The sequence below is a fragment of the Schistocerca serialis genome, chromosome 2 (assembly GCF_023864345.2).
Source record: "Schistocerca serialis cubense isolate TAMUIC-IGC-003099 chromosome 2, iqSchSeri2.2, whole genome shotgun sequence".
NCBI lineage: Eukaryota > Metazoa > Arthropoda > Insecta > Orthoptera > Acrididae > Schistocerca > Schistocerca serialis.
Window position 1 is genome coordinate 576224189 of NC_064639.1, and position 21021 is coordinate 576245209.

Below are 21021 nucleotides of genomic sequence, written 5' to 3' on the forward strand. Positions count from 1 at the left end.
AACAACATTCAAGTAACATCCTTCCTGGATGAAAATGCGCTCGAGACATGGCTCGACGTGTTCTTCGCCTCAAAACCACGCGATTTCCGCGCTCGCGGAATCTGGAAGTTACTGTAGCTTTGGCAGACTATTGTAAACAGTGAAGGGAATATATTATTGACGAATTAAGTCTCTGTTATGCGTCTCTGTTGTGTTTATTAAGCTTATGAAAAAACACTATGAACTTACGCACCAACCCAATAAAACTATGTTAAGCTGGAATCTGCACTGTCCTTTTTTTTAAAGCAAGTTTGGAAGAAAAATTCATAGTTAACCCGATGTGCTCAGAAAATCCAAAGAGAACCTAAACCAGGATCGTCGTACGGGAATTTGAATCCCACTCTACAAAAAGAATAATAATAAAAGAGAAGTCCTGTAGACATGGACATCACTTTTAGTGATCGTATGGGCAATGATGAGGAATCAGTCGGTGGCGATCTTATGGAAGAAACCATTCAGAAACCTGCCTGTTGGGATTTACGAATACCATGAAAAATCTGGATTCGTAAGCCGGACCGTGCTCTGAACTCCGTTCTCCAAGGTAATCGACTTAAGGCTTGCAGCATATGAATGTACTGTTGTTGTCTTCATTTTTCCGGCAGTAGGCTTCTATAAGCTTCGGCGCGGCAGGCGTGGACGTTAGGAGAGTCTGACAGACGGTGTGGAAACGAAAGTTACTGCCATTTCACTCACAAGGAATTCCTTGAATGTGAAGCCACGCGTTCAGTCTTTAGTAAGGCTCACTTGAGAGTCCATGAAGTGCAGAGCTCACTCTTCTATCGGATGTATGTATCACACTTCAGAAAACTGACATCGTCCAAATTGAAAAAATGGTGAAAACAAGCCATTAACTTGCACCATATACAATGAATGAAAAACGATGGGCCACAATGACCACAAAGATTCGCACCATCAAGATCGAAGGCGAACTCCTTGGGAAGTCAGAAACCGTGCAGGACGTTCAACTAGATATCCACCCTTAAATAATGTATATAGAATCATGTTGGTGTATATAGAATCATGTTGGTGTGATGAGAAGTGATGGAATGTGATGGCATACAGCCTAATACGAAACAGTCTGTCGTGAAGCATATCGAGAAACTGGCTCTCCTTTAATGCGTAGTTGCAGGTAGCGCGATAATGTATTTTACACGCGCGGATAAAATAAACATCCAGCGGCTGAATTTGTCTAGTGGTTCGAGCTGGTATGAACTGCAACGTCACACACTTTTCAGATGGAATAATCTACTCTAAAGGAGTAAACGTTTTGGTACGAAGACCATTAATGAAGCAAAAGCAAGTTATTTTGACCAGCTATTGGCAAAAAGCAGTGCTCATACCATAGCCTGCAGTTCTTATATGCCCATTTTTCCATTATTGCTTGCTGTGACATAAATATCTCCTACTGCCCGTGCAAGATCACGTACGAGAAAAAAAATCGTATGGGGCAGAGCACCTCCAACTACTTGCAGCACAATAAATAAATAAAGTTCCAGCCAATTTACCATCCAGATTAACAGTTGTCATAAATGTGTACGAATGCATTAGGCATCGATGTTAGTCGATCTTGATACAACTCTTTTGGTACTTCTAATATCCAAGGTTCCTTTCATACGCATTTCCTCTTCAAATCCCGAGCCGGTCGGGGTGGCCGAGCGGTTCTAGGCGCTACAGTCTGGAACCGCGCGACCGCTACGGTCGCAGGTTCGAATCCTGCCTCGGGCATGGATGTGTGTGATGTCCTCAGGTTATTTAGGTTTAAGTAGTTCTAAGTTCTAGGGGACTGATGACCGTAGAAGTTAAGTCCCATAGTGCTCAGAGCCATTTGAACCATTTTTTTCAAATCCCGATTGGTCGGAGTTGAAAACAGATTCGTTACTGAACTATGGTATAAGTATGTTTATCTCATCTACAAATGTTCGGGCGATTCCGCAGTTCGCTGTGCATCATGAACTTGACGCTTTGTTTGAAATTTCGTTATTTTACTTTCGTTATCAGTCTGCAGCACTGTTTGAAGTTATGCAACCATCCACTGCTTATCATTTATGTCAGGCGCAATTTGATGTGCATAAACTAGTAGATCACATTATACACACCCTCTAAATTGTATCGAGGATCCTTGAAACGCGCAAATACCGTTTTTGTAGCAAGTGCGCCTTGTCTTCCCTTGAATATCCTTTGTCTTTTTCTTATGCGCTGCAGAATCATACTGCTAAGGACTTATTCGAAATCTGTTCATAATCTTTTTTTTTACTACACTGCGGACAATTTTCCATGTAGTAATTATGTTTAGTACCCGTTCCTTGGACAACGAGTGTCCTTTACAACTCTTCACTGGAGACGGAATTTGTAGCTCCCTGTTCGATAAGGAAGGTGAACTACATGACTCGACTTCTGTTTCAGTAACGCTTTCACTTATTAACCACATATTGTCATCATTGTAATTCTCATGTACACAGTCGAGTATATACGACACCACACATTCCACAGATTCATCTTGCACTAATGCTAATATTTCATCTGCCACTTCTTTCACACTCTGCGAAATTCCCTGGGTTCCTTTCTGACGAAATGTCGTTGTAGATGTAATGTAATGTTGGCTTTGTTTGTCGTTGCACTGCTCTGATGTAGACCAACACCACTGGCACTGTAGCACTGTTGGAGTTACTTGTCGATTAAGCACTTACGCTCCGTAGCATCATGCTGTGCTCATCATTGGATACCTGCAGTCCCGCCCTCTGTTGCCATTAGCAGTCAATATTGCGATTGCGAGGTGGTCAATATGTGGGCCATCGAATGCCGCAAAAATCATTGGCCTTTTGCGACCTCGCACTCAAGCAGTTCCTTCTCAATTACCAATACAAATCAATCCGTTAATAACACGCTACCTCACTCTGTAGACACAAGCATTTTGCTGAGAGAGGTAGATTAGGAATGTTACAATGTTGATGAAGATAAGAGCAACAAATTTTCCGAGTTGGATGAGTCACTTACTCATGTTGATCCAGAAGAGGCCATTGGCGACTAGCGGAAAAGTGAGAAGGGCTCCACGTCCTTCGAAGGCACCGTGAACGGTGAAGCTCGGCGTCTTGCTGATCACCTCGAACTTGCTGTCCAGCAGATTGGCCCTGCAAGAGATCACACGAAGCAACAATAACTACAACTCGTACAGTAAGGCGACTATGGGAGGTAAAGCACTGTAAAACTGCCGTATTTGTTGGCAGGCTAACGTCTTGTGTCTATTAGTAACACATCCACATTGCTGAACATTGGCCTACATCACCACAAAAAGAAGGGAAAAGATATCAAGTGTTTAAAAGTATTCTCCAGCTATGTCAAAAATGGCTGCGAGCACTATGGGACTTAACATCTGATGTCATCAGTCACCTAGAACTTAGAACTACTTAAACCTAACTAACCTAAGGACATCACACACATCCATGCCCGAGGCAGGATTCGAACCTGCGACCGTAGCAGCAGCGTGGTTCCGGACTGAAGCGCCTAGAACCGCTCGGCCACAGCGGCCGGCTCCAGCTATGTCATTTGGAAACTTCTGAAAAGTACTCTAAAGTCATTTGGAGAACATTATTAACTGACATTTTTGTATTTGGACGTACCTGTTTGGTTACGATATTTAAGTAATAACAAAACACCTCCAATCACTAGTTTACGGTATATAGATTTTACGACGTCCAAAGCGCTTTGAAGCTACAAGTTTGCTTTTGAAAAACTTCACTCAGTTCTTGCAATTGCCTACCTATTGTGATTTAGGACTAACACGAAAAATCTAAATATGAAAGCCGTCCCGTCATCTGAACTCCATTCGGCAGGGTAATCGATTTAAGGGTTGCAGCATATGAATGAAATGTCTTTATCTTACTGTTTCCGGTAGTAGACTTCTAAAAGATTCGGAGCTACAAGTCCGCTTTTGAAGAACTTCACTCAGTTGTTAATTGTGCGACAGTATCGTGCCCCATGATTTTTGATGTGGAAAAACTGTAAATATAGATTAAGATCACAACCATCATTCTGACATTGAATAAATACCCTCTGCATCAGTGTAAAACTTGTGCTTTACACTTCCACTTTACAAAAGCTGACTTTTCTTGACTTTTTACACGTCTCAAAACGCCTCTTCCTTACACGAAGATAATTTGTACTTTCGAAAGCCGTCTGTTAGAATATGTCTTTTATATTATTTATCACTACGCGAATTGTAAGTCGCTTACGAGGTGAAAAAGACACTCTGTGCACTCTTATCGTCTGCTAGGAAAGTCACGTCTTTGGCTGCACATTAAAAGCACCGTTGACGTAAAATAAGGGGAGTTGTCATGACGTCACGAACTTGAAGCCGACGTCCGCCATGGTAGTTGCCTCAAATATTATCTTCTGGTGGAAATGTTTTGATCAAAAATGCCCTTTTGTGTCTTTTACGGATGTTCTAATCAATTTGATTATATTCCAAGGTGTGAAAGGATCACAGTTCATTCCTAAATTGGCTCATTGAAGCGCTATTTTCTTCCACGCAGATGAGTTTTGCTAGTGCGCTTTAAGTTTTCTGTAGTGTTTTTATTTATGTTAATTTGGCTTTAGATTTCCCACAAATCCGACTCGAAAAGCCCGCTAGGTGAACGCTATGAGGAGGAAAGATTGGGAACCGAGTAAACATAGCAATATATGCTCTCAGCATTTTCGGGAAGAGGACATAGACCGACTATCAGGTATTGCCAGCCTGTATTAAATAACATGCTGGATTACGAAATAAGACTTTTCACATCGTTTACTTCTCTATTTGGTTATTCAAAACGTATATGGAAAACAAAGTTACATGAAGGAGCGAAACTGGTAGTATTTTTTTATTTATGAATTTGGCCAGCTATGGACCGCATACAACTTAAGACTTATGGTGTTTCTTTTTCTTCCGTTCTTCCCAGTACTTCTTCATTTTCTCGCTAACTGCTCGTCTCTGCTCATCTGTCCAAACTCTCTTGGGTCGAGGTTTTGGCTCATCTTCTTCATAGTGTGCGTTTTCTATTAGTAGCCTGAAGTGATTCCTATCACGTATTATTTCTTCCGTAACACCTATTTTGTTGGCATCTTTCTTTACTGCTTCTATCCATTTTTTCAGCTTACTAACGTAATTAAAAATTTTCTTTGTAATCCGTGTTTCATCCATTCTTTTCAAATGTCCATAAAATTTTAGCCGTCTCTTACTCATTGTATCTGTGATATTTTCTGTATTTTTGTATAAGTCTTCATTTCTCCTTTAAATCCACATATTTTCCTTGTTTTTCTCAGGGCCTAGAATTTTTCTTAGTATTTTTCTCTCTCTTTTTCTAGTTCTCTTAATTCGCCTTTCTTACTCAGTGTTGGGCTATCTGATCCATACGTTGCTTCTGTCCTAATAATTGAATTATAATGTCTAATCTTCGCTTGTATGGATATTGATTTCTTATTGTAGTAGTTTTGTGTTAATTTATATGCAAACTCTAACTTTTTTATTCTTTCTTTATTTGTTGTGTTATCCAGTCCATTGGCTTGGATCCACTCCCCCAGGTATTTGAATGTATCAACCCTTTTAATTTTTCCATATACTCGGTTTTTTCATAGGATATTTTTAGCCCAGTCTTTTCAGCAATCTCGTGTAACAGATCAAGCATAACTGTTCCGTCTGTTCGGTTTTCAGTAATCAATGCCATAGGCATTGGCTAAACATTTCACTTCAAATTTTTTCTTTCCTTGGCCCATGTTTACACCCTTTGTGCCTCTGGTGTTTATTGTGCTTTCCCATGTTTTTACTATTTTATCTAAAACCAAGTTAAAGAGAATTGGGGACAGTCCATCTCCTTGTCGAACTCCTGTTTTGATTTTGAATGGCTCAGAAATTTCGCCTTGAAACTTAATTCTTGATGTTGTATCTGTGAGCGTTTGTTCAACAAGTCTTCTGGTGTTTTCGTTTATCCCTGATTCGTAAAGTATCTGGAATAGTGTTTGTCTGTCAACTGAGTCGTAGCCCTTCTTGAAGTCTGCGAAAGTAACGACTGTATTTTTATTTTGTATATCTCTCACTCTCAAAATTGTTTTTAAATGAAGAATCTGTTCTGCACATGATCTACCTATTCTAAATCCTGCTTGATAAATGCTATATTAGGTCCTGATTGTTCCTCTATTCTACTTAAAAGTGTTTTAGAAAGTATTTTGTATGTCACTGGTAAGCAGGATATGCCCCTGTAGTTGTTGGTGTCTGTTTTATCTCATTTTTTATGGAGAGAATGGATCAATGCTTGTTTGCAGTTACTGGGTATGATTCCTTTTTTCCAAATGTCTTTAGTTACTTTTTGAATTTTCTGCCATGCGGATAAGCCCCCTAGTTTCCACATTTCTGCTACTATCCCATCCTTTTCTGGTGCTTTTGTTATTCTTCAATGCTTTGATAATCTTTTCTATTTCTTCTAGTGGTTCCGATGGTGACTTTTCATGTTGTGGTTTTTTAAATTGTAACCTGTCATTAGGCTCTCCACAATTTAATATATTTTCAAAGTATTCAGGTAAAATTTGGCAATTATCTTTATAGCTTAAAACCATTTTTCCATTTTTATCATTAAAATGTAAACTTTGTGACTGGAATCCTGTTAAAACGTCTCTGAAGGTCTTATAGAAGTCTCTAGTGTTGTTCCTTTTAAAGTCTGAATCCATTTCTTCTAATCTGTCATATTTTATTTTCACTGATCTGATGATTTTTGCTGTCTTTTCCTTCCTTTTGAAACTCTCCCCAGTAGTCGTGTTTCTTACTACTGTTCCACTTCTTCCATGCCTTTAGTCGATTGTCAATTGCTTCATCACACAGCTCGTTCCACCATCTGTGTCTTGGTATTCTTCGTGGTTGTCCCATTTCTTTAACTCACCTTAGCATTGTTTCTTCAGTTTCTTCCCAATCATCCATTTTTCTTGTGTTTAGTATATCAAAGAATTTGTCCTGATTTTGCATGAGAAATTTATTGTTTACTCTTGGAAATATTATTGGTTTTGGTTTAGTTTTGTTCGGTTGGAACATGGTCTTTGTTTCAGTCAGATAATGGTCTGAGTCTATGTTTAGGTCCTTCCTCACTCTGACATCCAAGATTTCCTTATAGTTTAGGTAATACCCACGTTTTTCTCTTTCTTGCAAGTTTCCTGAAAAATGTCGACATTAGTTTTAGATTAAATTGTTTACAAAAATCTATGAGTCTTTCCCCATTTCTGTTGGTTCTTTCATGTGCTGGATAATCTCCAACTACTGATTTAAATTTTATTTTTTTGCCAACTTGTGCATTAAAGTCGCCCACTAAAATTTTTATATGTTCTTTTGGTAATATGGATGTTTCGTGTTCTAGCATTTGCCAAAAGTCTTCCACTTTGTCAGCATTTGTTCTGTTTTGTTGGTTGGTAGGTGCATGTGCATTCATAATAGTGTAACATTTATTGCCTGACTTGAAAATCAGAAATGAAATTCGTTCTGATGGGGAGCTAAAATTAGTTATTGATTCCGTAAGCTGCTGTTTGACCATAAACGCTGTTCCTAATATGTCGTATTATTGGAATTTTTAATGGCTGGTTTCCTTTGTAGATCCTGTATCCACCTGACTCAAATGCATATTCATTTTGAAGTGCTAATGTAAGTATGTTGCGTTGACTGAGAGTATCTGTTAGGTGTTTCAGTTTTTCAACTTTCATAAGTGTGTTGATGTTCAGAGTCCCCAGTAGGTGTTTTTTCTTGGGTCTTATCTTTGAAGAAGTACTAGGAAGCTCCGACTCTTCCTTACATGATGTTCTAGTCTCTCCAGAATCCAAAGGACTAGTTGAACCGCCATGAGTAGCGATGGAAGATCGGTTACTTCCTGGAGTAATTTTCCTTTTGAAATTTACAATCATGTCTTAGGTTAAAGTTTGGTTTGGGGAAAGGTAGTTGCACCTTTCCATGATAAAAATTCAAGCATTTAGCTTAGAGTTATAAGTGAGGCCGCCACTAACTTGTGGAACAGACGACTTTTGTAGCCTCGCACTGTGGGAACAGACGCTACAGCCTGGTGCTTTTATACAAAAGCTTACCTCTTCCACCAGTTCCGCCGTTCTGATGATCTTCATCGCCACCTTCACTGCCGTTGAGGTCTTCACCGTTTCCCTTGCCAGGGAAACAGTAAAGACGTATTATTGGATCAGATATGCAATTAAGAGCAGAAAATCGTCTCTCTGATGTTACTTTCGAAAGCACTGTAGCATTTTCTTTTTAAAACAACTGTTGCGTGGTTATGACAGAAATTGAAAGCAAGAATCGTCTATAAACAGTAGTTTGCTGATGTTTTGGGGGATCCAATGTGGCAGTCTGTAGTGCCATCTCCCGTTATAACTCGTATACCCCGATGGAGAGGACATCTGTACAATGAATTTCGAGGTAGAGCCATTCTTACTGATCAGGTGATTGGGTGGTTAAGATCTGAGTTAGCTTGGCCGTGCGGGTGATAGACGAAGCTCTACTCCTTTTCTACAGACTGCTGGCCCTACTTGCATGCTTCTCTGTGTGGACACGGCCTGCGTCTCTCAAGATCCTGTTTGTTAAGATCAGACGCCTTTATCTTGTGTTTTACTGTGACGGCAATTTCTGAACTGCAATATACAGGAATTCACGGCGAGACTGTTGCCTGCTAGTTCTGCTCTTTGTCGTATTATTTTATTTACACGACTTCCCGCTCTACAGACGTGTTTTCTTTATCACCAAGGCTAAATCTGTTGTTTTGTTCGAGGTTTTGTTCCATGTACTAGGATCAACATTGGATTTTCATTAAGTCATCCGTGAATGAAGATTAGGTTCACCTTGCAGTCCTATTTAGTCCAATAATGCTGCGGAGATTAGGAATTATATGGGGCTGCTTCTGTTCTATTTTTGATGATTTATAGTGTTGTATTTTAAGTGGTCCCATGAAGGACTTATGTAATTTCATTACTGAATTTTCGTGTTTATTTATTGAATAATACTGGATGCTTCCGTAACCGAACGGTAGGCGTGGCTACCTTCGGTGCGCAATGACCCAGGTTTGATTTCTTGCAACTTCTCAGTTGTTTTTCTGCGGTAGGGATGTCTGGTACAGGATCCACTCAGCCCTTGTGAGGGCAAATAAGGAGCTGCTTGAATAAAGAACCAGCGGAATCGCCAAGATTCATCTGCTGGCAATAACGGCTGGAGGGATTGGCAATATACTAATGAAATATCTGACGATCATAGATCGCTCCTAGTACTGCCTGGAAGGCAGCAGTAGGCCGGTTGAACAGGCTTAAGGCCTAATCCGTGAGTGATGTTTCTATTTTTCATGATTAAATGACAATTATTCAATACTGAATGCTTCCGTAAGTAATGACGCTGTCTGATAACGTGCCATACAGTAACATATCAATACAATTGTACCTTCTTCAAAATCACTATAATATTTTCTGCACTCACTGTGGACCGGTACAATGTTCTATCTCTCCGAAACCTGTCGTAGATGTTTCTGTGATCCGTTACACGCCTTGATCAATAAGTAATCAATTCTGCGATACATGGTGACCATAGTGCTTATGCTGATCAGTGAGCAAGAAATATATTGTAATGGATGCATCAAGACCAACCTAAAGCTGGTAATACACTACTGGCCATTAAAATTGCTACACCACCATGATGACTTGCTACAGACGCGAAATTTAACAGACAGGAAGAAGATGCTGTTATATGCAAATGATTAGCTCTTCAGAGTATTCACACAAAGTTGGCGCCGGTGGCGACACCTACAACGTGCTCACATGAGGAAAGTTTCCAACCGATTTCTCATACACAAACAGCAGTTGACCAGATTTGCCTGGTGAAACGTTGTTGTGATGTCTCGTGTAAGAAGGAGAAATGCGTACCATCACGTTTCCGACTTTGATAAAGGTCTGATTGTAGCCTATCGCGATTGCGGTTTATCGTATCGCGACATTGCTGCTCGCGTTGGTCGAGATCCAATGACTGTTAGCAGAATATGGAATCGGTGGGTTCGGGAGGGTAATACGGAACGCCGTGCTGGATCCCAACGGCCTCGTATCACTAACAGTCGAGATGACAGGCATCTTATCCGCATGGCTGTAACGGATCGTGCAGCCACGTCTCGATCCCTGAGTCAACCCATGGGGACGTTTGCGAGACAAATCATCTGCACGAACAATTCGACGACGTTTGCAGCAGCATCGACTATCAGCCCGGAGAGCATGGCTGCGGTTACCCTTGACGCTGCATCACAGACAGGAGCGCTTGCGATGGTGTACTCAACGACGAACCTGGTTGCACGAATGACAAAACGTCATTTTTTCGGAAGAATCCAGGTTCTGTTTACAGCATCATGATGGTCGCACCCGTGTTTGGCGACATCGCGGCGAACGCACATTGGAAGCGTGTATTCGTCATCGCCATACTGGCGTATCACCCGGCGTGATGGTATGGGGTACCATTGGTTACGCGTCTCGGTCACCTCTTGTTCGCATTGACGGCACTTTGAACAGTGGACATTTCAGATGTGTTACGACCCGTGGCTCTACCCTTCATTCGATCCCTGCGAAACCCTACATTTCAGCAGGATAATGCACGACCGCATGTTGCAGGTCCTGTACGGGCCTTTCTGGATACAGAAAATGTTCGACTGCTGCCCTAGCCAGCACATTCTCCAGATCTCTCACCAATTGAAAACGTCTGGTCAATGGTGGCCGAGTAACTGGCTCGTCACAATACGCTAGACACTACTCTTGATGAACTGTGGTATCGTGTTGAAGCTGCATGGGCAGCTGTACCTGTACATGTCATCAAAATGGTTCAAATGGCTCTGAGCACTATGGGACTTAACTTCCAAGGTCATCAGTCCCCTAGAACTTAGAACTACTTAAACCTAACTAACCCAGGGACATCACACACATCCATGCCCGAGGCAGGATTCGAACCTGCGACCGTAGCGGCCGCGCGGTTCCAGACTGTAGCGCCTTTAACCGCTTGGCCACCCCGGCCGGCTACATGTCATCCAACCTCTGTTCGACTCAATGCCCAGGCGTATCAAGGCCGTTATTACGGCCAGAGGTGGTTGTTCTGGGTACTGATTTCTCAGGATCTATGCACCCAAATTGCGCGAAAATGTAATCACACGTCAGTTCTAGTATAATATATTTGTCCAATGAATACCCGTTTATCATCTGCATTTCTTCTTGGTGTAGCAATTTTAATGGCCAGTAGTGTACATAAATCAAAAATGAAAAACTTAGCCGGCCGCGGTGGCAGTGCGGTTCTGGCGCTGCAGTCCGGAACCGCGGGACTGCTACGGTCGCAGGTTCGAATCCTGCCTCGGGCATGGGTGTGTGTGATGTCCTTAGGTTAGTTAGGTTTAAGTAGTTCTAAGTTCTAGGGGACTTATGACCTAAGATGTTGAGTCCCATAGTGCTCAGAGCCATTTGAACCATTTTTTTGAAAAACTTAAGTCTCTTAATATGTGCGGTAGATACAACATGTCTCTACGGGGAAGAGATAGGGGACAGCACAAACAATGTTTCAGTGTGTTGGGTTGTTGACGGAGGATGATCTTTAGTATCATAAGCGGTGTTCAGACATCATAGTAGGGCTGCAGCTCGCTACCACGGAGGCCGCTTCCGCAGGGATGTCACGTGAGTCGGTGCACTAATGCGGCGGTGTCCGTAAATATCGTCCCCCTCCCCCACTTTTCCAACAGTTCTTGTTATTCTCTGAAACCTTCGATATGCGCTAGTGACACTAGAGTGACTCATCTTGTATCGTTTATTTTCTTCGATTCGGATCACCCACTGGACTGTTTACACACACTTACGACGAATTCTGTGAGGACCTTTTGGGGGAGTAAGAGCTGTGGCTACATAACAACGGTGGCGAGTGAATGAGGGTACTTCCCCGTCAGCCGGCCAGGGCCAAGCCGCCGTGCTTTTAGTGTGCACGAACGCGTAGGCGAAGCATTGTGCACCAGATGTTGCATATTTTGAGTCTCCGCAAGATTTCCTGGTCAGGTCCCACAAAAATCCACTTTTTACGAAATTTCAAAACCGCGAAATGACTAGCTTAGCGCTCGCTGCTTCGCTCTCGTAGAGCATATTCCCAGCAGGGTTTTCTTCTTTTGTTTTTCTTTCATCGAATTTTTATGTTGTTCACAAATTGCAACACCTAAACTTTTCACGCTAATTAAGGCCACAGAAGGATGGGCTTTTCGGAATGTACTTCTGACGAATAAGCGATTTTGATAGCTGAAGTCCATAGTTTTTGTTAATAATGCTTTTTGCTTTCTTGTAAGTGATGTATCCGTAAACGCTTTTTCATCCCTAATACGTATTTCTTTATATCCAACAGAAAAGTGAAATACCAGCTTTCATAGATATAGCTGCAAACATTTTTAGAATAACGAAATATGTTGTTTTATTTCCAACCAAGATGCCAAATAAAAATTTTCATAGATTTAGCTTTGAAAATGCTTTCACAATGAAATATTTTCATAGAACTTCTCATTGCCTACTTCACTTCCTTAGGGGGCGATGTCCAAAAACACTTAAATGCTTTTTTTTTGTTTCTAACAGGGAAGCCAAATTCAAACTTTAGTAGATTTACCTTTAAAAATTTTTCATAGTGAAATATTTTCATAAAACATTTTATCCCCTATTTCCCCCCTTTATGGGTTGCATTTGCAAATACCCTGAAACACGTACTTTTTATTCGTAACCGGAAAGCCAAATATCAGTTTCATAGATATAGCTTTCAAAATTCTTAAGTAGTACTTTAATAATGATTTTTTTCCCAAAAAAAGGTTTCATTCACTATTTCACCCCTATAGGGGTTAAATTTCCAAAAATGCTGCAACGCATATGCCTTTTCCTCTCAGCGAGAAACCAAACAGTAATTTTTGTAGATTTAGCTTCAGTATTGCCTTAATAGCGACATTTTTCACAAAGTCTTTCATCTCCTGTTTATCCGGAATGGGGGTGGGATTTCGAGAAACGCCTTCTTAAATGACGCACACAGTATAAGATCAACACCCTCTTCAATTTTAAAGTTTCTGTCCTTAGCACGCCGGCCGTTGTGGGCGAGCGATTCTAGGCACTTTAGTCCGGAACCGCGCTGCTGCTACGGTCGCAGGTTCGAATCTTGCCTCGGGCATGGATGTGTGTGCTGTCCTTAGGCTAGGTAGGTTTAAGTAGTTCTAAGTCTAGGGGACTGATGACATCAGATGTTAAGTCCCATAGTACTCAGAGCCATTTGAACCATATCTTGTCCTTAGCAGTTTGGGCGTGGCGATGATTAATCAGTTGGAACACTGCCCTACACGTAAGCTGAAATTTTACTTTTCGGTCTCGTTTTGTGTAAAGGCATACCGAAGAGATTTTTATGAAGTAATGCCTTTTCTTTTTTGTAAGCTATTGAGTAAAAACTGATTTCTGTGCTAAATATGTAAAATCATGATAGATTAACTAGCCTTCAGAAGTAAGTCACAATGATGCAAGTACAATACTACTTTCATTAAAAGTAATTAAGCAGCTATACCAAGTTTCAAGATACTTATGTAACTTTACGGAGGTACAAACGACAGAATAGAGAAAGTTGAGAAATCGCTGTCTACCCTCGGTTCCGTTAGCAAAAAATTCTAGATATCGGATTTTAAGAGTTGTCTAACTAACACTTTTATGGAACACACATAGAGTACAGTATTGCTCATTGAAAAGTTGGGAAAGCTGCTAGTCTTCAACTAAGAACAGTATGTAAGATCTTGTAGTTAGAAAGGGTGCCATTTGATCTCTGTTGCATTTGCTTAAGACATTCCATCTACAGCTGTTCTGTTTGCCTTCCAGTGCGAAACCTCACCGACAGTATATAAGGCCCATCACAGCACTGTATGAGACCCATGCGATTACCATCAGTCGCACGTGATGTATCTCGCTACGCTTCAGGATGTGGCATACTTCTGTCCACGACCGCGTGCGCTAAGACTCAGACGGCAGTGAAGACGACTGACTTGAGTGTTAATCGACTAAATTAGTATCTCGCATTTTTGTGCGAATGTGTAGAGGTTAGCTTTTGTGGACTAACAATTTACTGGAAACCCTGTGTTTTGGTTTCAATGTTTTTATTTTGTGTACCGACCGTAGTGTTGTAGAAAAACGCATGGCAAGTGTCGTAGCGTCTTCACCACCGTTAAGGAAAGCAATTAACTGCACGGTACTTAATTTAGAGATGGAGCGATAATTAACAATATTTGGAACTTCGAGTAGAGGTCGCCTCTGAACTGTATTCAGTGCTGATTACAATAGGAAAACTTTAATGAACTCGAAAAATATTAATTTGTGCATGTGAACTTTTCATTAATATACTGCTTATTAAAACAGTGAACTTTGATTTACCGCCATAACTCCCGACTCCTTAGGATTATAAGTAGAGAGGTAGAACATTTTACACCAGTCTGGCGAGCAGGAATCTCAACCTGGTGGCCAGTGGGGGCAACAGGTTTCTTGATCACTTTCTGGCTGTCCACACAAATACTTTGCAGGCACATGTCAACGGCAGCGGTATTTAAAATCACACAGACGCATATTGAATGTACCAAAAACTAGCAGTATCTCATGAAGCTATAACGAAAGTTTTAACCCACAGCCTCACATATGGTGCAGATCAGTCCGGGATTGGATAAAGATGAGACTTAAATGTCTCGGAGAAAATTAATTATAAGGTCTAACAGTCTGGGATTATAGAAAGTGACAGTGACCGATGTAAAAACTGAACTCGGTAGACAAAAAGAAAATACCAACACGAAAAAGTGCCAGGACCCAGTGAAAGAAACAGTGGGTACAGTGTTATGATTTGTTCCTGAGTGTGAAGCCTAGACAGTGGATACTATCCCCGGCAATCTCGAGTGTGATGAGGTGGAAGAAGACGACATCATGTTGTGGGCACCACCAGCACTGAGCGCAGACGGAGATGGTCCTTCACCGCAGTGCTGAGTGGGCCCACAGGCTGCTGTGTGCACTCTCCGATTTCACGGCCCCTCTCTCCCGCCGCTACTGCAGTAAGCGATACCTGCCACAATCAGCGCCGCCTCAGCTGCTCTTGTTGCCTGCATTAGATTGCGGCGCGTTCCATCACGATTGCTGGTACGCTGCGCTCATCGATTTCAAGCAAATAAGTTAAGTCAAGAGTTCTTACTGAATTAATTAACTGCCTCTAACTTATTTATCAAATATGAAGTCTACTGTAAATGGTATATAGAACCAGTCGCTGACGGTTATGGAGTAAAAATGAAACTTGAAGATGAAGGTTATTTGAAGTTAGGGATGAACCAAAGGAAGTGCCAATAGTGACACTGAATTTGATGATTCAAGATTTCAAATGAGTTAGATAATGCAAGAGACTCCACTGAACCATTTGAAATGCAAAATGGAAATGTAGGGATGTCAGGTTAGATCCATTTGCTATTTGCTAAGATTCAGGCTGGCGATGAAGAGTTAAAATCCAGTAATAATGAATTGCAAAATCAAATGGAATGCAGTAATAGGGAATTTAAAAAGGTTTTAAAGCGTGACATGGAATCCAGTAATAAACAAATAAAGGAGGGAATGATTTGAAAACTAAATAGTTAAATTATAAAACTGAATCCGGTCGTTATGGTTTGGAAATAAAAGTAAGACAAAATGATGCTGGCCGCAGTGGCCGAGCGGTTCTAGGCGCTTAAGTCCAGAACCACGCTGCTGCTACGGTCGTAGGTTCGAATCCTGCCTCGGGCATGGATGTGTGTGATGTCCTTAGGTTAGTTAGGTTCAAGTAGTTCTAAGTCTAGGGGACAGATGACCTCAGATGTTAAGTCCCATAGTGCTTGGAGCCATTTGAATTTTTTAAGCCAATAATGATCGAAATTGGAGAAAATTTTCGAACAGAGATTGGTGAGGATCGCAATGAATACGAAAAAGGCAATGAATTTTTAGAAACGAGGTTAACAGAAACAACAGGCTAGGAATCCAAAATCTGCTCTAAACAAGCTGCATAAGTAAATAGTAAAGGGAATATCTGTAAAACAGAAATAAACGGTAGGAACTGATGGTGATAAAATATGTGAACAACTCGACAAAAATATTTCTGACAAAGTAAAATCAGTAAAACTCCAAGTAGTGGATGTAAACAGTAGTATTGCTAACATAGAAAGTAAGCTCTTGTTGCTTTGGGTAAAACTAGTGTGCAAAAGGTGCTTCTGTTGACGCCACTTTCGTCGGATGTCGGAAATTTTTACGTTTTGATTCAGACAAGCAGACACACCAGTTAGAGTTCAGGAATGAGTTTGAAGGAGGGGTGATGTATGTGTGGTCTGTGCGAGAAAAAATTTCTTTCATTAGAAATCATTTGTCAGGGGATGCTTTGCGCTGGTCAGCTGATGTCATGCTACGTTGTCAAACGCTTTCCGAATTCAAACCAACTTTCCTTAGTTGTTACTGGTTCCATAATAAATGGACTGCTGTATTAAGGGAATTTTGGAGCAGTAAAATGTATATTCCTAGTGCTGAATCTATCAAAGAATTTTCTAGGAAGTATGTTTCTAGTCTGTCGCATTTGACAGAAAAAAAAATGATACCTCAAGTGATACTAATGGGATTAGAAGGCAAACTGCCATGGTACTGATTCTTGAAATTTTCCCGGTATAAGGAGTTTTTCACGAAATTTTAGGATTCTAGCCGGATGACGTCAACTTCTTCGCAAGATAAATCGGTTGACAACCAATCAGCCACCTTCAGGTCAGTGTTTTGCACTGGAAATTGCTAGTTCACATTGCTAATTTTATGCCAAAAGGTGGGGCGCAGACGCATGCGCAAAGGTAGCCGCTACACGAGCAACCCCTGTCGAGTTTCGTGATCTCTTCGAATACTGCTCGATCCATGGCGCGCAGGCGCATGCATAATGGCGATACCACATGGGCCCCCGGAGTTAAGATTCAGATGTCAAATTAATAAAATTAACTGTGGCTAGCCGTGTTATTAATCAGAAAATGTTTTCTTCGTGAAGATATAATAGAAATCTCCAGGTTCCACGCCTTATCAAGCGGAAAGCCACCGTCACGATTAACAAGATCTTCCACCAAACTCGTGATTCTGTAAAACTTAAAAAAAAAAAAAAAAATCACGCGATATGTAGATGATATATTTGTATTGTTGCCACATGTTGAAGAAGAACTGCCACTCTTTTTACAGCATCTGAATTCAAATTTATGACGGAAGTGGAGAAAGGCGGCAGTCTGCTTTTTCTGGACGTCTTGGTCAACCGTAAACTGGATGGATCATTAGGCCATTCCATTTACCGCAAGGCCACACATACAGACCTGTATTTGCAAGATGATACATTTGTATTGTTGCCACATGTTGAAGAAGAACTGCCACTCTTTTTACAGCATCTGAATTCAAATTTATGACGGAAGCGGAGAAGGGCGGCAATCTGCTTTTTCTGGACGTCTTGGTCAACCGTAAACTGGATGGATCATTAGGCCATTCCATTTACCGCAAGGCCACACATACAGACCTGTATTTGCAAGCGTCTAGCTGCCGCCATCCATAGCAGACTACAACCGTCCTTCGAACATTGGTGCACTGGGCTTATGTTGTGACTGATGAAGTCAGCCTTGCAAAGGAACTGGATTACCTAGAATCTGTGTTCAAAGATAATGGATATTCTCCACAGCAGCTTTAGGGAAGAAGAAACATGACCGCCTGCAAGATAAAGAGGTGCAGTTTAAGGCCAGGTGGTCCTCCCATACGTCGGTAATACTTTGTCAATATTATGCAGAATCTTAAGGAAACATTATGTCAAAGCAATCTTCCGCCCACTTACAAAGACTTGTGCCATTCTCGGTTCGGCAAAGGACGATCTGGTATTGCGGAAGGCTGGAATGTACAGAATACCTTGCCAGTATGGCAAAGCCTACATCGGCAAGACAGCGTACTCAGTGCATGCCTGGTGAGATGAACACGATTGCCACACTCGCCGTTCGCAACCAGTAAGTCAGCCATAACCGAGTGTTGTAACTCCATAGGACATGCAATGGATTATTCTGCCACAGATATCTTAGCCTTGTTGAAATCCTTCCAAAATGCAGTTATTAAGAAATCGGTGGAAATACGTTTGGCGAAAGTTCTTATTAATCGTGACGGCAGCTTTCAACTGGATAAGACGTGGGACCTGGTGATTTCTGTAACATCTTCAGAAAGGAAACATTTTCTGACTAATGGCACCTCTAGTGATAGCTACTTTTATTAATTTGACATGTGAATTTTAACTCTGCGAGCACACATTTCAACAGAGAGCACACAAGTAGTATCACCATTACGCATGTTCCTGCACACCACAGATGGAGCAATAGTCTAAGAGGACGTGAAACTCGATATCTTGGCAAGAAGTTGACGTCATCCATCTGTAATCCAGAAACTTCATGGAGTACCTTGGTGTTGGCGGAAAAGAATAATTTCCATTCCTTGGGACAACGTGGACTGATTTATTGAAGATTTGGAATACGAGGGTGAGAGAACAAATGCATAATAATAGTAGGCCACTTATCGTGCCAGAGGTAGCAGAAGAGGAGATCGACAGCCACAACGTTTTCAAATATTTTCCAAAGCAAAGACGTGTAGAGAATGCTCTGTTTAGACAGAACGGAAAGCAGAATGCTATGTGATCTGAATCAGTGATTAGTGAGGATAGCAGGCCGCATGAGGGAAACTAATTCCCATCGAAGGAAACTGGAGTTCACCAGGTGGAGTCAGTAATACGTCCAGTGATTGACAAATAGACCAAAATAGTAAATCAACACACTAAAAATATGGGATAAGCTAGCTAAAGAAAACATCAAATAAAAGGGAAGAGCCAAATAGCGTATCTGTAACAGGTTCTAACAAAGATGAAGTAAATACTTACGTCTACGACAGCGATGGTAATCTGCAGGCTATGTAATTCGTCTGGAGGAAACAGATTCAGTACTGCAAAATTTTGAGGAGGAGGAGTTAATAGAGGAAGGGGTAACAAGTATCATAAGGTTGAGGAAACTATGAGCTGTGCTAGCTCGTCAAAGAAAGTAGAAGCAGATTATGATTTTTATAGCAATGATTCAAAGATAAATAGTAATTAAGCTGATGAGCATCAAACGAAGACAGAAGAAGTCGTCAAATGCTTTCACGTGAAATTGGTGGCCAGGACAGAAAAGTCAGGTGCACATGTAAATACTGGTAACTGTGTGGATGTAAGTCTAAACATAATTGCAACTGAAAGAGACTATTTTAGCTGGAGACAGATTGAGGAAGATTTGTTTGACAAATTTCATGGGGCGCCTGTACAAAGTGAGCCAAGGCACACTATCAGATAAATAATTTCAGACATAAGAGTGCGGTGTATTCTTGATAACAGCTGTAAGCAAGTGTGTTGTTTCAAGCATTCTTTGATTCTATTCCTAAAAGGAATAAGTTAATTGCAATGTTAGTAACTACTTTAAGAATAGAAGGCGTTACTGAAAAAATATCTAGATTAGTAAAGCAAGAACTTTTGATACAATTGGTATACGAGACGTAATTACAGATCATCCTCTTTTAAATATACCAGGCTTAAGCATGGATATGTTAATTACAACGGATTTGTTATCAAAATACCAAGGGAAGACTGACTTTGATTGGAACCAAGTAGTGTTAACTTAATTCTAATGTAATTACTGCGCCTTTCATTGGAATGCATATTGCTAAAAATAATGAAACACCGGAGCTGCCTATTACAGTGATGAAAATTGGAGGTACTTGGAGGAAGATACTGAATTTAGTAGAAATACTCGGGACGCTGACGAGGAAGAGATCGATGACAGCAATTATGAATCTGTAGTGGATCTACCATACTTTGGTGCACACACAGTTTTGCAAACTGTGAAGTCCCAGCTGAGTGAAACTTATTTGGTGTACTATCCCAGATGAGTGAGGTCTCATTCCTTCTTCTTTTCCATCCATAGTTAATAAGATTGAGATGTCTTCATGTGTGTATATAGGCTGATGCTGTGTAAGACTTTACTCGTGTAAGAATTATTTACCAATTTAGTCGTATCTGATTTGTCCTATAGCAACGATGAGAGGAGAGTTTACATTAGTGGATTAAAATTTAAAATTTTCATTTAAATTTTGTAACTTCTGGACAAGAGCAGAAAAGACAATAGTAAATATGAGTTGTAAAATATTAAATTATAATTACTGGGAAAATATGTAAATACTTTGCAATATATATACTGAGAGAAAAATCGCAACCCCGAAAAAAATTAATGTAGAGTAATAAAATTTTGGGAATACCTTTGTCTAGATAATATGCTGATGTGATTAACTTTGCAAGATCACACGTTAATGTAAGCGTGAGATAAACCGTTGCAAATGTGAAATGCTGTTACATTAATAACTGGTGTAACATCCAATACGTCGAATGCAAACATGCATGCATTGTGTTGTACAAGTGCTGGATGTCAGTTTGGGGGATGAAGTTCGATGTCTGTTGTACTTAGTCGGTCAATACATTACTGAGTACACCATCTTGAGTCAAGACGGTGTACTCATTACTGAACAAAGAAGTAGGCTCTGCAAGAAAAATCGACTCTTAGACAATGTAATAGTGTATTTTAGTACGACAGTATGCCATTTAGGTAATTTATAACAGTTAAAACACTTGATAATGGCACTTTGAAGCCGAAATAATGATTGTGTAAGTGTAAATGTAACACTGTAAATAAACAACAGTCTAATGGCAGTAAAAATATGACTGTGGCCCCGCATTATGAAAAAATTATAAATATTTAAGTTCAGGAGTCTGACGATAAAATGGAGAAAGAAAAGAATAAGCTGTGTGTTAGACAGAGCAATGGAAACGGAGCAATGTATGGAAATAAGAAGGAGATT

The 21021-nt window shown here is 40.6% G+C and overlaps 1 protein-coding gene across 1 annotated transcript in view; it reads right to left on the reverse strand.

The window, feature by feature from the left end:
• Positions 1 to 21021, reverse strand: part of LOC126457578 (protein takeout-like) — a 137632-nt gene that overhangs the window by 12802 nt on the left and 103809 nt on the right. The window contains exon 4 of the mRNA XM_050094005.1: positions 3034 to 3167. Within this exon, the coding sequence (XP_049949962.1) occupies positions 3034 to 3167 (134 nt within the window). The remainder of the gene's footprint in view (positions 1 to 3033; positions 3168 to 21021) is intronic.